At 43.5% G+C, this 15012-nt stretch overlaps 1 protein-coding gene across 1 annotated transcript in view; it reads right to left on the reverse strand.

Annotated features, from left to right (window-relative positions):
- Window positions 1–9988, reverse strand: part of LOC144598912 (gamma-taxilin-like) — a 57879-nt gene extending 47891 nt beyond the window's left edge. Inside the window, exon 1 of the mRNA XM_078409489.1 lies at window positions 9873–9988. Within this exon, the coding sequence (XP_078265615.1) occupies window positions 9873–9932 (60 nt within the window). The 5' untranslated portion in view covers window positions 9933–9988. The remainder of the gene's footprint in view (window positions 1–9872) is intronic.
- Window positions 9989–15012: the final 5024 nt, after the last annotated feature.

Genomic DNA, 15012 nt, shown 5'->3' on the forward strand with positions numbered 1-15012 from the left:
TAGTTTTAGCACAATCTGCAGGCGTTGCCACTTTCATTTAGACAATAGACAATAGGTGCAGGAGTAGGCCATTCAGCCCTTCGAGCCAGCACCGCCATTCAATGCGATCATGGCTGATCACTCTCAATCAGAACCCCATTCCTGCCTTCTCCCCATACCCCCTCACTCCGCTATCCTTAAGAGCTCTATCCAGCTCTCTCTTTAAAGCATCCAACGAACTGGCCTCCACTGCCTTCTGAGGCAGAGAATTCCACACCTTCACCACTCTCTGACTGAAAAAGTTCTTCCTCATCTCCATTCTAAATGGCCTACCCCTTATTCTTAAACTGTGGCCCCTTGTTCTGGACTCCCCCAACATTGGGAACATGTTTCCTGCCTCTAATGTGTCCAATCCCCTAATTATCTTATATGTTTCAATAAGATCCCCCCTCATCCTTCTAAATTCCAGTGTATACAAGCTTAATTGCTCCAGCCTTTCAACATACGACAGTCCCGCCATTCCGGGAATTAACCTAGTGAACCTACGCTGCACGCCCTCAATAGCAATTTCACTGCACATCTTGTATGTATGTGATAAATAAAGTTGACTTGACTTGACTCGAGTTCAGTCTTTAAAAAAAGCAGAGTAGCAAGGCGACGGCTGCGAATTCCAAACTCTTGGACACAGACCGCTCAAACACAGCAATCATGGAATGGTGGGCTGAAGTTGAAGAACACTGTGTTCTCAAGGGTTGTGGTCTAGAGCGTGTTATAGAGATGGAGAGGGTCAGGGCCATGGTGTGACATGAACACATTGAACAGTTTAAAAAGAAAGCCGAGCATTAGCGAGCCAGGTCAAAAACCATAGGCCAGTGAATGAGCTGCAACTAGGCTTTAGCAAAGCTATACTTTAGAGTAGTCAAAAAAGATAACAGCATGGATAAAAGTTTGGGTAGCAGGTTTGCCAAGGAAACAGTGATGTTTCACAGCTTATGGTAATTACTGCATGCAATGTGAGATTATAGGTTCAGCCCATGATTTGGATAAGGGGATTGAAGACTTTGTGGCCAATTTTGCAGATGATGCCAAGATAGGTGGAGGGGCACGCAGTGTAGAGGAAGCAAGGACTCTGCAGAAGGACTTGAATAGGTTAGGAGAGTGGGCAGAGACGTGCCAGATAAAATTCAATATAGTAAAGTGCGGAGTCATGCATTTTGGTAATAAGAATAAAGGTGTAGATTATTTCCTAAATGGAGAGAGAATCCAGAAATTAGAGGTGCAAAGAGATTTGTTACAACAAAAAGTTAATTTTCAAGTAAGGAAGGCAAATTCAATGCTAGTATTTATATCAAGAAGACTGGAATACAAAAACAGATGTAATGCTGAGGCTCTATAAGGCACTGGTCAGGCTGCATTTGGAATACTGAGAGCAAATTTGGGCCCCATATCTGAGGAAGGGTGTGCTGGCTCTGGAGAGGGTCCGGAGGAGGCTTACAAGAATGATTGGGTTAGCATATGATAAGCGTTTGGCAGCATTTGGCCTCTACTCACTGGAGTTTGGAAGGTTGAGGGGGGACCTCATTGAAACTTACAGACTAATGAACTCCAGCGAGGTCTAACCTCCTCAACCTTTCCTTCCAAGAATCTTTACCCTTGGAATCATTTGGATGAACCTTCTCACAAAGACCCTACTGCACACAAATTCCTCCCCGAGATCAAAACTGTGAGCAGTGCATCAGGTGCTGTCTCATCAATGCCCTATATGGGTGTAATAGGAGTTTCCTACTGTTTATATTCCATCCGCTCTGCAATAAAGCCCAATATGTTGTAGTCAAAGTAAAATAATATAGATTTTTTTAAATGACTCAGTGTGAGATGGCAATGGGCAAAGGCAATGCGAACAGTGATAAAAGGTAACCTTGTTGGTGAGCAGTTGAAGACCATGGCCTTGGTCAAAACCAGTTTGACTGGAAGAAATTGTGGCTCCTATTGAATGAAGCTACAACCCACAAAGTTGCCAATAGAAGAGAGATGGTAATGGGGGAAAAGCTGGATGTTGTCAGTATACATGTGGAGTCTGCCATCATTGTGTTGCCAGGCACGTTGCATTGTCTGGAATTAGAGGTGGAGACAAGGATAGATCCTTGGCAGATTCCAGAGACAAATGTTGTGGATAAAGACAAGCTTAACTGCATGACTGAACTTGGTGTACACTTCAAAAGGAAAGTGCAAACAGGATTCAAAGAAAATACCCACTGTACCCCTTCAGTACAAAAACTGGAATGTCAGCAAAACTCAAATCCTGGAGAAGGGCATAAACCAATAAAATTCTAAATCAAGAGTACAATGGCAACTCAGTTAAGTTGACAATTTGGGTTATGTCTAAAAATATCAACTGTTTACATAGCAACTCATGGAAATGTTCGAGTCATAGTCCAGTCATGTAAAATTCGCATGTACTTACAAATACTATAAATTTTCACAAATTCAAAGAGAATGTGGTCATTGAACAAGTTGCCATTTGGATTTTCAAACTTACACCACTGAAATATCAAAGGTTGATAGTAGCAGTTTCAGATATTGTCAGTTCCAGAATGCAATGAGCAATGCAATTGCTAATCCAGTAGTTTGCTTTAACAATATGCATTAAATAACATATAACAAAAAAAAATTCGGAGAATCTCACAATAAAAGGTTGAAAATTTCTCGTGCAGCTTCCGTTCGACCTGAATGGTGCCAGACAACAATAGAATCAGGATCTCAGAAACCGCCCCCAATCTTCTTCCTCAGATCAGGAGAACTATTATTTTTCAGTACCCGGTCACATAACCCAAACTTCCCCCAAGTTGGAAACTTTGTCGGCAGAGATCGGCAAATGTTGCATTGGTTGGATATTTAGCTATATATCAGTGTAGATTTTAGTTAGAATTAGTTCATTAGCACAGATATGTACTACAGATTCTAAACATGTCAGACCGTGGGAGTTGTCAGACCACAGGATGCCAAACTAGAGTGTTTCAATTTGCAGTGAAAAACCGTTAAAATCCTTTCAGGATATTTAATGTATGTTATTTATCACTAATCCCGTCCACTTAAAATCAGAGCTTCAACTGAGACAGAACCAGCAATATTACATGCCCACTTATTTTTTCATTGCATGATTCACACTTTGGAATGATTCATTTGTACTAATGCTAGCTCTATATCACACTCAAAGTTGTGTTGTTCACAGCAACCTGTATTTATATAGCTTTTAATGTAGTAAAAGTACTCCAATATGTTTTGCAGCTCCCTGTCAAACAAGGTTTTTGAAAACAATGGAGAAATATTGGGGCACATGACCAAAAGATTAGTGAAGCAGGCTGCCTATAATGTGCAATATAAAGGGGGAAAAAAAGAGGTTGAAAGGGAGACCTTGACCGTAAGCAGTGATTCAGCACTCAAAATTGGAAGAACCCCCCCATCTCAGTTGCTCAAGACTGCTAGAAAATTCAGATGTAAAAAGTGCTGAGGGAGTTGGTGCATTAAAATATAAAAGTGCAGATTATAAAATTATTCCTTAGGTGGAAGCTAATGGTGCCAACGAGCAAAAGAATAAAGGTTGAATGGGACTTGGATCTAATAGAACTGATAGATTTTGATGACCTCAGGTTTATTGAGGGCAGAGTGAAGAAAGCTAGTCAGTACCAAGAAGAGTAAACACTCACGGTCTTTTTTCCACGATTCTAAAACTAGGCTTGGGATGAGAGGGGAGATTTAAAAGGGACCTCAGGGGCACTTTTTCACTCAGAAGCTAGTCTGCATCTGGAATGAGCTGCCAGAGGCAGCTACTGAAGCTAATGCAATTGTGAATTTTAAGATGGGTTTAGTTTAATTTACAGGTATAGCGCGGAAACAGGCCCTTCACACCCACCGAGTCCCCGCCGACCAGCGATCCCCACGCACTAACACTATCTTACACGCACTAGGGACAGTTTACATTTATACCAAGCCAATTAACCTGCAAACCTGTACAACTTTGGAGCGTGGGAGGAAACTACATCACCTGGAAAAACCCCACGCTAGTCACGGGGAGAACGTGCAAACTGCATAGACAGCACCCATAGTCAGGATCAAACCCGGGTCCCTGGCACTGTAAGGCAGCAACTCTACCCCTGCGCCACCATACATAGAAAGGATTTATGAGGTACTAGACCAAGTGGACCCATTGGGCCCAAACCTCTACTGCATTGGTGCAGCACCCTTTCCTCCCCCCCCCTCCCTCCGCCCCCCCCCTCTTATCCTCCCTCCCTAGGAGATAGATTTAAACTTTTAAATGTGCATAATTTTTAAAATATAACACCGATTTCAATGAAACATCATCCATTAGTACCAAAGAGACGACGGTGAGTAAGGTGGGCCTAAAATTGTCACGCTATCGTGTACCGTTTTGGCTGCAGTTCAGGAACAAACAAACGAGAGTTTTAGTATATAGAAGATGAGCCAAATAGGGATAATTGGCATGGATAAGTTTGGTTTCCATGCTGTAGACCTCTATTCTGACTTTTAGTTAGAGGAAAACTCCGTTCATCCAACTATAATAAATAACAAGACTCGGGAGGAGTCATTAGCAGTGGGAGTAGAGCTGAATGTTGTGTCTTCAGACCCAGCAGCACCATGTATCTACAAAGCAGAAGATGACCAGAAATAGACCCGATGCACATGTCAGGGTTCATTCGTGAGCACGATGTAGGAAGCCTTTTTGGCTCTGGGTAGAAGAAATGGAACAAGGTTAAGCAATGGAGGAAGATGTTTTAGGCATTTGTCTCAAAGGCAGAAATCAGAGTCAGGAGATACTCTCATTGCAGATCACAAAGAACATTCTTTTTTATTTTATTCACAGCCGTTTGGTACCTCAGCAAGGCAAAAACCTGATTAGAGGAATTCAAACAAAATTCTTTGCCTGAATTATGAAGTGAATTTGAGCGACTACAACACATTCAAAGGCGAGGGGGGGAAACGGCGAGAGATGGATTGGGGGTTTCCAGGAACAGAGGAGATTCCACAGCAGTCTTATAGGGAGAGAGAGCCATGAACTAATTAGCCAAATCCAAAAGTAATTACTGGAAATCTGAAAACAGAATGCTGGATATACTCGACTGGTCAGGGAGCATCTGAAGTGCGAGATTTCAGGTTTATGAGCTTTCATCAGAACTGGAAAAATGGTGATAAAATAAGTTTGAAGTTTCAAAGGATGGGCCAATAAGGGTGTGGTATTACTTAGCTACAGAAAACAGAGATGGACAGTGTGAATATGATTGTGGTAACAGGATGTGGGTCTCGTACACGAAAACATGAGGCAATTGGAGAGAAACAGAAAAGGAAGAGATGCAATGTGGATGAGGCAATTTCCAGAATTAATTTGGGTGAACACGATTCCAATACCCTATTGGGAAGCTAAAAAAGACCTTAGCAGTAATGCAGCACATGTTTTGCTTGCATTCAGGGGAAATCCTGGTATGATGTATAGTTTTGGCGGATGAGTGCAGGGCTCCGAGAGTACTTTATACAATTCAAAAGTTGGAAATTGCTAAACAGGTTGTCCACCAATCCTGAGACTAAGAAAGCAAAGAGGGGATTTGTAGCAGGGATGAGAACTGGATATTAATAGTATTTGTTTTTAAAATGGGACTAGGGCATGAACATTGGTGGCAAGGAAGTAGATCAGTCTGCAGAGAATGTTGTGTTAAACATTAGGTCAGAGGCCAGACAAATATGATTTTGAAAACACATATGGAAGTGAATTGCGAGAAATCTTACATCATTGCAGACATTGAAGGAAGTGGGGTTAGAAAGGATGGAGGAATGGGGAGGGAAATCAGACTGGACGGCAAGAGAAGGAAGTGATTTGAAATGGCCTTGCTACATCACATTGCAGAGCCATATTTTATGCTATTATTCATAAATAATCTGATTGCTAAAATTAATTATTTAAAAGTCCATGCATCCATACAAATTTAACAAATTAAATTTGGAATAAATTGATAGCCTCAATATTGAACACAAAGATTGCGGATTGTTTAAAAACGGATTTGGTACATCAATTCGCCAATAATGGAAATCTACCACCCTTACTTAGTCTGGCAGACACCACACGTAGAGGATTTTCAGAAGATTATAGGTTCAATTGCTATTTTAACCCCCCCTCCCCCCTCCTTACTTCGAAGGAAGGCAGGGCAATTCTCTCTGTCCTTTGGACCAAAGAATTACCACTCACTCAACGTTACAAGATCTCATTGCTCTTTGAGGTAGTCTGCCATGTGCAAATCAGTGGTATCCCCTTCATTATAACAAAAACACTTCTTCAAAGGAGCATCAGTGACAGTACTGCAAGTCAATTTATTTTAATATACTTGGCAATGTTGTTGACTTTTAAAAGGCTTTCCAACACATTCAGTTGTATCAAGACCCCTTAACAAACCACAGATTTCAGTGGCTGTCGAATGCAACCCAACACAACTCGAAAACAATTAAGGAATAGTATAAATGCCGACCCTGCCATGACACCCAAGCACAAAAACAAAATCAGTCCAAAGAAGGGTCTCAACCCGAAACGCCACCCATTCCTTCTCTCCAGATACTGCCCGTCCCGCTGTGTTACTCCAGCAATGTGTCTATCCTCAATGTAAACCAGCATCAGCAGTTCCTTCCTAAACATAATTTAAGTAATTGTTGTGAACCGGCAGTTTACAAAAGCAGGTAGTTTAACAATAAAAATGATATCTCTCTTGGATCATTAAATCAGTATCTATGCTCCAGACAGGGATAATTTAGGCAAAAAAATTGTCGACCGTAACAGGTGATTCTCCTGTTCAATAAAACATACTCTGTCAGAGGAACAGCAATTAAGAGGCACACAATCCTCCAACATTTGTTCGAGAGCTACAACATTGGATTCTGAAATTAATCCAAAGAGCATGGCTCAATGAAAGGACATGGTCAATCCTCAAATACCCACTGCTTCTTGCCCACACAACTTCACAACACACCATAACACTCAAGGCAACGTTTGTAGCCACGTGAATGCCGTATTTTCCACGTTACCCTTCCTCCTTCCAGATCTCAGCGGTTATGGGTTCGAGTGGTGAATCTGTGGAATTCGTTGCCACAGAAGGCTGTAGAGGCTAAGTCAGTGGATATTTTTAAGGCAAAGATAGATAGATTCTTGATTAGTACAAACAGTTGTCAGAGGTTATGGGGAGAAGGCAGGAGAATGGGGTTCAGAGGGACATAGATCAGCCATGATTGAATGGCGGAGTAGACTTGATGGGCCGAATGACATAATTCTACTATTCCTTATGACTTGCCAAGACCAAGTAGAAATGGAGCTCAGGCAGCATAGACTGACTCACTCTACTAAAAACAGCAAGCAATCATTAACTTTGCAAAATACAAGTAGTAATGGAGGAAGTCAGCAAATCAGGTAATGTCCAGAGGGAAATGGACAAATGAAGTTTTGGGTTGGGACCCTTCTTTAGTCTGCCTGACCTGCTGAGTTTCTCCAACACTATTTCTTATTCAATATCCCATCATCTGTAGTCCCTCGTGTCTCCATTTATATATGACGTGCATCTGAAATGCTTCAAAATTTTTGTCTTGATTAAATCAGGGCATCAAGAATAGCTGAATGCATCAGTTAGGTATATACAGGAGTCTTGACTGGGTTCAACCTAGCTAATGATAACCTTGTATTCCTTCATCCTCATGAATTTTAATCACCACCTAACATTTATACCAGTCACCTATAGAGCAGTAAGATGTGAGCAACAAAAGGTAAGGAATAAGAGTAGACCATTTGGTCACTCAAATTAGTTCTATTTGTTAAGATCATGGCAGAAATTGGTGGCATAACTCACTTAATAAAAAAACTATATACATAGAATCCTTTACTACAGACATGCTAGAAGTATACATGTATTAAAGTCAGAGGCAACCAAACTGTGAAACCTCGCTTCAAGAAAGGAATCCAGAATCTAAAACTTAAGTTCACCAGTTCTCTTCACAGCTTTGGAACGAACTGTAAGGTTTCCAGCATGCTGTGCTTCTAATTTGAATGAGAAACAAATGTACCAATAAGTCCTTACCCCAACCCCTCCAGTTTCATAACCTGGTGTCCAAATGAAGCTGATCAGACATCTTTAGGCCCAGTGCCCCATGTGAATTCTTTCATGGCAACACTCAAAAGGGATGTCTCTTATTTATAGGTCTGTCAGCAACCACGAGTTTGCATACTGTACACATTCCCCCAAAACGTCCTTATCTCTAATAACGAACAGTGGCTGATTAGAAAAATTATCAAGTTATCAATTATCAAGACTCAAGGTTGCTTGCTAGTCATTTTAATGTCCACTGGTAACATCAAGTCTAGTCGAGTTTAATGTTTTTTGCAGAAATAGGGTCCAATGAAAAGTCTTGCTTGAAATGAAAAGTCTTTGCTTCCTATCTGCTCCCCCCGTGACAGTAGCACCTGTTGTGGCACATAAATGTGTTTTATTACAACCCCATCTCTGTCTGCACAGGTAACTCACATATGCAACTTTGTGAAATTACATCAGCTCAATTTCATAATATTCTCAGTTTTAAATACAAAGAGAGATGCAAAACACTATGAAGTTATCAGATATTACTAGGGCACGTCCAGCCGTTATGTCGTAAAACCATACCATTAATATCCATTTTTTAATCGCTGTGTGCATTGTACCTGCTGCAACTGTCACTAATTAGCAACTCCATTAGCTAAGTTTAATTGGTGCGTTATTAACTGCCTTCGCCCAAACTCTACTCAGCAAATAATTGAAGCGGTATCGAAAGAAAACGAAAGCTGGCAGAAGGGAGTGATTGTCAGACATGAACGTGAACCAAGATGACCCATAACCCCCGGCTGATACACGCACCACCACTACTACTCTTGGGGGTCACAATTTATAACGTTATCAGATTTTAAATTGGCACACAAATGTAGTGCAGAGTCATACGTATCCCCCCCAACCTCCCTCCCAACGTGTTGCAGTGCTGTCTCCACGTGCTGGGGGCTCCGGTTGCGGCTCTGCAGCGCCCGGCCGGCACCTGTCCCGGATCCGGGCGACGTTCCATGCACGGCAGCACGCGGCGGCCAGAGGCACAGCCATCTAAAGCAGGCAGCTGCAAAGTCGACGCTGCATTTGAACGTCCTCTCAAAGAACAAAACGCAATCCCTTCCCCCCCCCCCCCACACTCCTCAGTAGGGAGAAGGCAGCAAATTACTAACCCGACAACCTGCGTTGCCCTCGCAAGTTGGCCGGCGGAGGAGACCCTCGCCGTGCTGCATCCGCCAACGAGAGCGAAGGAGGTCCTTTTAGGCCCCAGTTACTAAGATCGTTGCATCCTCCTGCGCAGCACGGTAGGAGGAGGGCGGTGATCGAGCGTAAGCGAGTGAGTGAACTGCACTGTAAACAGACGGCTGATCCGCGATGCCCCCTGCCACCTCCCCGGGTAACCTGCGGACACCTGCTCTCCCCTTTTGACCCACTCTAATCCGACCTCCTCTTCGTTGATTTAACCTCCCTCCTCTCCGGTTTGCTCAAGGGTCAGGCCTCATTTGGGTTCTCGCCTTTATTCTTGCAAATTTGTTTTTGTGCGTACAACTAAAGGAAGGTTAACCTTCCCCCTTCCCCGGACTAAAGTTGCATTGAGTCGGGAGGAAGAAGCGTGGGGTTTGAAGACGGGTTTCTGCGCACGGGGTTATTGCCTCTGGGTGGCTTGGCTTTGGCCGTCCCGTTCCCCGACCTTGAGAGTGAAGGTACTCCGATACATCCCCTCCCCGGACCCCACCACTCTGCACTACACTACCCTGCCATGGCCTGCCCTGCCCTCACCTCTCCGTCTTTGCCGTTCAGATCCAGCCTGCTCGCCTCCTGTACGATCCGCGTCGCCATGATGTGACGGAAGTGTATGCTTGTCAGGGAGGGGAGGGAGGGAGGGAGGGAGCCGGGAAGAGCCGGCTGTTCAGAAGAGCAGCGTGTGGGCGCTCGGTGACCTCCACCGGAGTGCTGGAAATCACCAACTTTGCAGCATCATTCCTGTCAACAAACGTTACAGATTCAGAAAAAAACAAGGAACTGATATTAAAAATAAACACCATACGTTCCATCCACTCGAATGATATCCGTTCCCTTTATGTTACCTTAGAGCATTACTCACTGTGCCAGGAAAGGGACTTGTTGCCTATGTGTCGCTGCTTGTTTAGGGAATATTACAGGCTACAAACTTATTATTGTCCATATAGTCAAATGCCAGGGGACACAAGCCATTGAGCTCATCATGTTCACGCCGACCAGTGGCCACCCATCCTCATTAACCCATCTTCATGCACTTGGCCGGTAGCCCCTTGTATGCTGAGGCGTTTCAGTGGCTACTATGGACACCGTCAGCGACTCTGCTTCTGCCACTCTGCTTATACCAAATGCCATCTTGTGGGTAACAACGATCCCTGTTGAATCCCCAAACTCATCCAGTCTCTTTTCCCGCCCCATGGTGGGTCGTGGTTAATTTCTGTCTCAACCTTTTTAACGGTTTTTTGTCCAGAAAATCTGTCAATCTTTGTCATATCAGATGAGATCTCACAAATATGTTTAATGTGGCAAGTAAGTTGAAATTCGAGGGGGGCGAGGCGAGGGGGGAGGGTTCAGATATGCATCAGATATGCAAATTGCATGTGAGATATAAGGCAAGAGTGTTGACGGAGATTTCACAAGAAACTGGAATGTGTTGGTTATTGGATTAGTTATTGATGCAAATTTAACAGGATGGTATGGCCCAAGTATGTTGCCAGTGGAAAGTCAAGGTTGGAGGATTGGCTTGGCTTTGTAGGTAACAGAGCTTATATTGAATGTCTTGCCAAAAGATCTTGTCTGTCTGACAATACATGATATTGGTCAAGACATGATTGTATACCAAGCAATACAATACAATATATCTTTATTGTCATTGTACAGGGGTACAACGAGATTGGGAATGTGCCTCCCATACGATGCAATAATTTAATTAGCTAGTCAGTATTAATTTAAACAACCCAATGAAACAAATTGTAACAGTTTTAAAACAGAATAAAGTGCCAGTAGATCTGTGCCGGATCACTGTGCGATGTGCCCATTTGGCTCAGCAGGACCGGTTCATAGCAGCTATGGCCCTGGGGATGAAGCTGTTCCTGAGTCTGGAGGTACGGGCGTAGAAGGCCTTGTATCGTCTGCCCGATGGAAGGAGTTCGAACAGACTGTTGCAGGGGTGTGAAGAGTCTTTCAGGAAGAGGACTATGTTGCAGTTACCTTTACTTGCATATTTTTCAGGAGTTCACGTCCTTTCCAACCCTGGCATTAGTTTAACTGAGGAAGATTAGATCCCGAGTGCCTGAACTGCGCTGCCAGGAATGGTGGTGGTGGCAGGTATGATAGTGGCAAACAAAGAGACATTTTTGATAGGCATTTAGATATGCAGGGAATGGAGGGACATGGATTATACACAGGCAGATAAGAGTTTGGCTTGGCATTATGTTCGGCACAGACATTATTTTGCTGAAGGGCCTGTCCCCATGCTGTGTTCTATGTTCTAAGGCACTTTTAATCCCAAAGCACTGCCTAAGAAGAAAAGTAGAATACTCATCTTAAAGAAGTGTTCTGTCCTGAAATTGCCTCTGTCCACTTCCTTTCATTGATGCTGCCTGATGTGCTGAGTTCCTTTAGCAATTTGGTTTTTTTTGCCGAAGAAGAAGCAGCTGTATAGATGCTGCAGAATGTTTGAGAGGTTGGAAGATGAACTAATACTTGTAGCCAACCTCAATCCTACTGTGATGTTGATGTGGCTTGTCCCATCAATGGTGAACTTTTCCAACACACCTTACACTCCCAACTGAACAAGTTGCAAATGATGAAGAACTCAATGACGGACAAAATAAGGGAGATTTTCTTCCTCAAAAGGTCATCACCTATTATTCAATAGCTGGAAATGCAACTCATTGAAGCAATGAATATTTGGTTATTCAGACTCTTTAGGAAGTATAACGAATGTTGGTGAAAATTAGAATATCGGTGAGCAGAATCTTATTTTTGCTATAATCCTCGATTAAAAGATCAATTTTGATGGATGGAAGTGTTACATGTAAATGAGAATGCATCAAGTCAAGTCAAATTTATTTGTCACGTACACATACACGATGTGCAGTGAAATGAAAGTGGCAATGCCTGCGGATTGTGCACAAAAAAGAATTACAGTTACAGCATATAAATAAAGTTAATAAGTTACTATAGTGTAGACAAAAATTTAGTCTCTGTGGTTATAAAAGTTGACAGTCCTGATGGCCTGTGGGAAGAAACTCCGTCTCATCCTCTCCGTTTTCACAGCGTGACAGCGGAGGCGTTTGCCTGATCGTAGCATGTGGAACAGTCCGTTACTGGGGTGGCAGGGGTCCCTCATGATCTTGCTTGCTCTGGATCTGCACCTCCTGATGTATAGGTCCTGCAGGGGGACGAGTGTAGTTCCCATGGTGCGTTCTGCCGAACGCACTACTCTCTGCAGGGCCATCCTGTCCTGGGCAGAGCTGTTCCCAAACCAGACTGTAATGTTGCCGGACAGGATGCTCTCTACAGCCCCAGAAGCAATGAAGGATCCTCAGAGACACTCTGAATTTCCTCAGTTGTCTAAGGTGGTAAAGGCGCTGCTTTGCCTTACCCACCAGTGCAGCAATGTGCGTTGCCCACGTCAGATCCTCTGTGATGCGGACTCCCAAGTATTTAAAACTGCTCACCCTATCCACAGTAGACCCATTTATCTCCAGTGGCGTGTACGTCCTTGGATGTTTAGCCCTTCTGAAGTCCACAATCAGCTCCTTTGTTTTAGTGACATTCAAGAGGAGGCTATTGTCCTGACACCAGAGTGCCAGATCAGCCACCTCCTCCCGGTAGGCCTTCTCATCGTTGTTGGAGATCCGGCCCACCACCACAGTGTCAACAGCAAACTTGATGATGGAGTTTGAGCTGAACCTGGCCCCACAGTCATGTGTGTACAGGAAGTACAGTAGGGAGCTAAGGACGCAGCCCTGGGGGGATCCTATGTTCAGGGTGAGGGAGCTAGATGTGTGTTCCCCCATCCTGACCACTTGAGGCCTGGCGGTGAGAAAGTCCAGGACCCAGGCACACAGAGGGGTGCTAAGCCCCAGTTCCAGCAGCTTCTCAACCAGTCTGCTGGGGACTATTGTGTTGAATGCTGAACTAAAGTCAATGAACAGCATCCTCACATAGCCCCCCTTGTTGTCCAGATGAGAGAGAGCAGTGTGTAGAACCTGGGAGACCGCATCATCTGTGGACCTGTTCGGACGGTATGCGAACTGTAGTGGGTCCATGTTGCGAGGAAGGAGGGCGCAGATGTGCTTCTTGACTAGCCTCTCAAAGCATTTGTGTACTTAGTCACCCGCTATCAGGATTTGTGTACTTAGTCACCCGCTATCATGTTTCTCTCAAATGGTGGAACTAGAAACTACTGCTGCTGGAATCCTGAGCAAAGCGCAGTGCTAGAGGAATGCAGTGAGGAAATGAACAGATGACGTTGCAGGTCAGAACCCTTCTTTAGACTGATGGAGTAGGGGGGGAGAAAGCTGTAAAAGACATCTGGCGGTGGGGCAAAGATAGCAAATGATAGAAGGATATAGTTGAGGGGGCTGGGTAATTGGCAGATGGGTGGAATAAGTGACAAAGACTAGAGGTGAAAAGGAGACAAAGTGTGCCACTAATAAGGGTGTCACTAAGGAAGGAAATGGAGTGAAATGCAAAACACAAGGAAGGGACGTGGGTGGAAGGGGAAGGAGAAAGAGAAATAAAGGGAAATGGGGAACCTGGGAATGGAAGAGTAGAGTGCAGGGTGGGAGGAGGAACATGGTGACTGGGGTGGTGGTAGATGGTGGGAATGATGGCCACGTATGGGAGGGAGTGTGGAGCAAGGGAAAGAGAAGGTGGTATTACTTGAAATTGGAGAATGTTCGTAGTGCTGCCTTGCCTGCTGAGTTCCATCAGCAGCTCTCCTTTTTTTGCTTGTGTTAGCTAGAACTGCTGCATGCATTTCATAATTCAACTTTTCAATTTCCCAGGCAAGGGACATCTGTATTCTGGACAGAATGAGTCTCTTTGAAACTTTGAGTCCAACTTGCATACTCCACCCGAAATGTTATGACAGATAGTGGGTATGTAACAAATGTGTCGTAATAGTAACATTTTCTGTGTTAGATGATTTTTTGGAACACATTTCTCTTTAAGTTATTCTGGTCGTGTGGTTATTACTAAATACCTAGGTATTGGGTATTCAGTCTCAACAAATTTTGTGATACTTCAACATTCCCTACCATCCATCAAATTGAGAGGAAGAATACAATTTACTCACAATCAGAAGCATCATGTTATGACTGCTTTCTCCAACATCCATAGTTTCAGAGAACTGTCTGTGTGCATCCATTTAAAATGGTGAGGCATTAAACTACTTGTAATGCATTTGACAATGTTACATAGTTTACACAGCAATGTCCTGTTTAAAAAATATATATTTCAAGGCATTACTTCATCCTGTTTCTTACCAAGAGCCATTGCGTTTCAACTTCCATGGTAGTCATGAATTCAGCTTGGCATTAATGCAGTACTTCATTTGACTCGCGTTCTCCATGGTACTCACGAGTGATCCATGCTGGCTGATATGGTGTCCTTGCTATGACACAAATGCGCGTGTTTGAAACCTGCCCACATTTAATCTTTCTGCTACTGCCTGTGAAAGATTGTTTGGTAAAACAAAATGTTTACACATCATGAAGGTATTCTTTCATGAACATCCGTTTATAAAATAATTATTTTCACTGCTGCTCATCGACAAGATTCTTTCTAGGGTACAGGAGGAAGTAAATCAAAATGGTGGGTATCTGGTGCATGTAACATAGTAAACAAGCCTTCAAGAGGGAGAATTACCATGCAAGTCAAGGAAGAC

The sequence above is a fragment of the Rhinoraja longicauda genome, chromosome 12, assembly GCF_053455715.1.
Source record: "Rhinoraja longicauda isolate Sanriku21f chromosome 12, sRhiLon1.1, whole genome shotgun sequence".
NCBI classification, from domain to species: domain Eukaryota; kingdom Metazoa; phylum Chordata; class Chondrichthyes; order Rajiformes; family Arhynchobatidae; genus Rhinoraja; species Rhinoraja longicauda.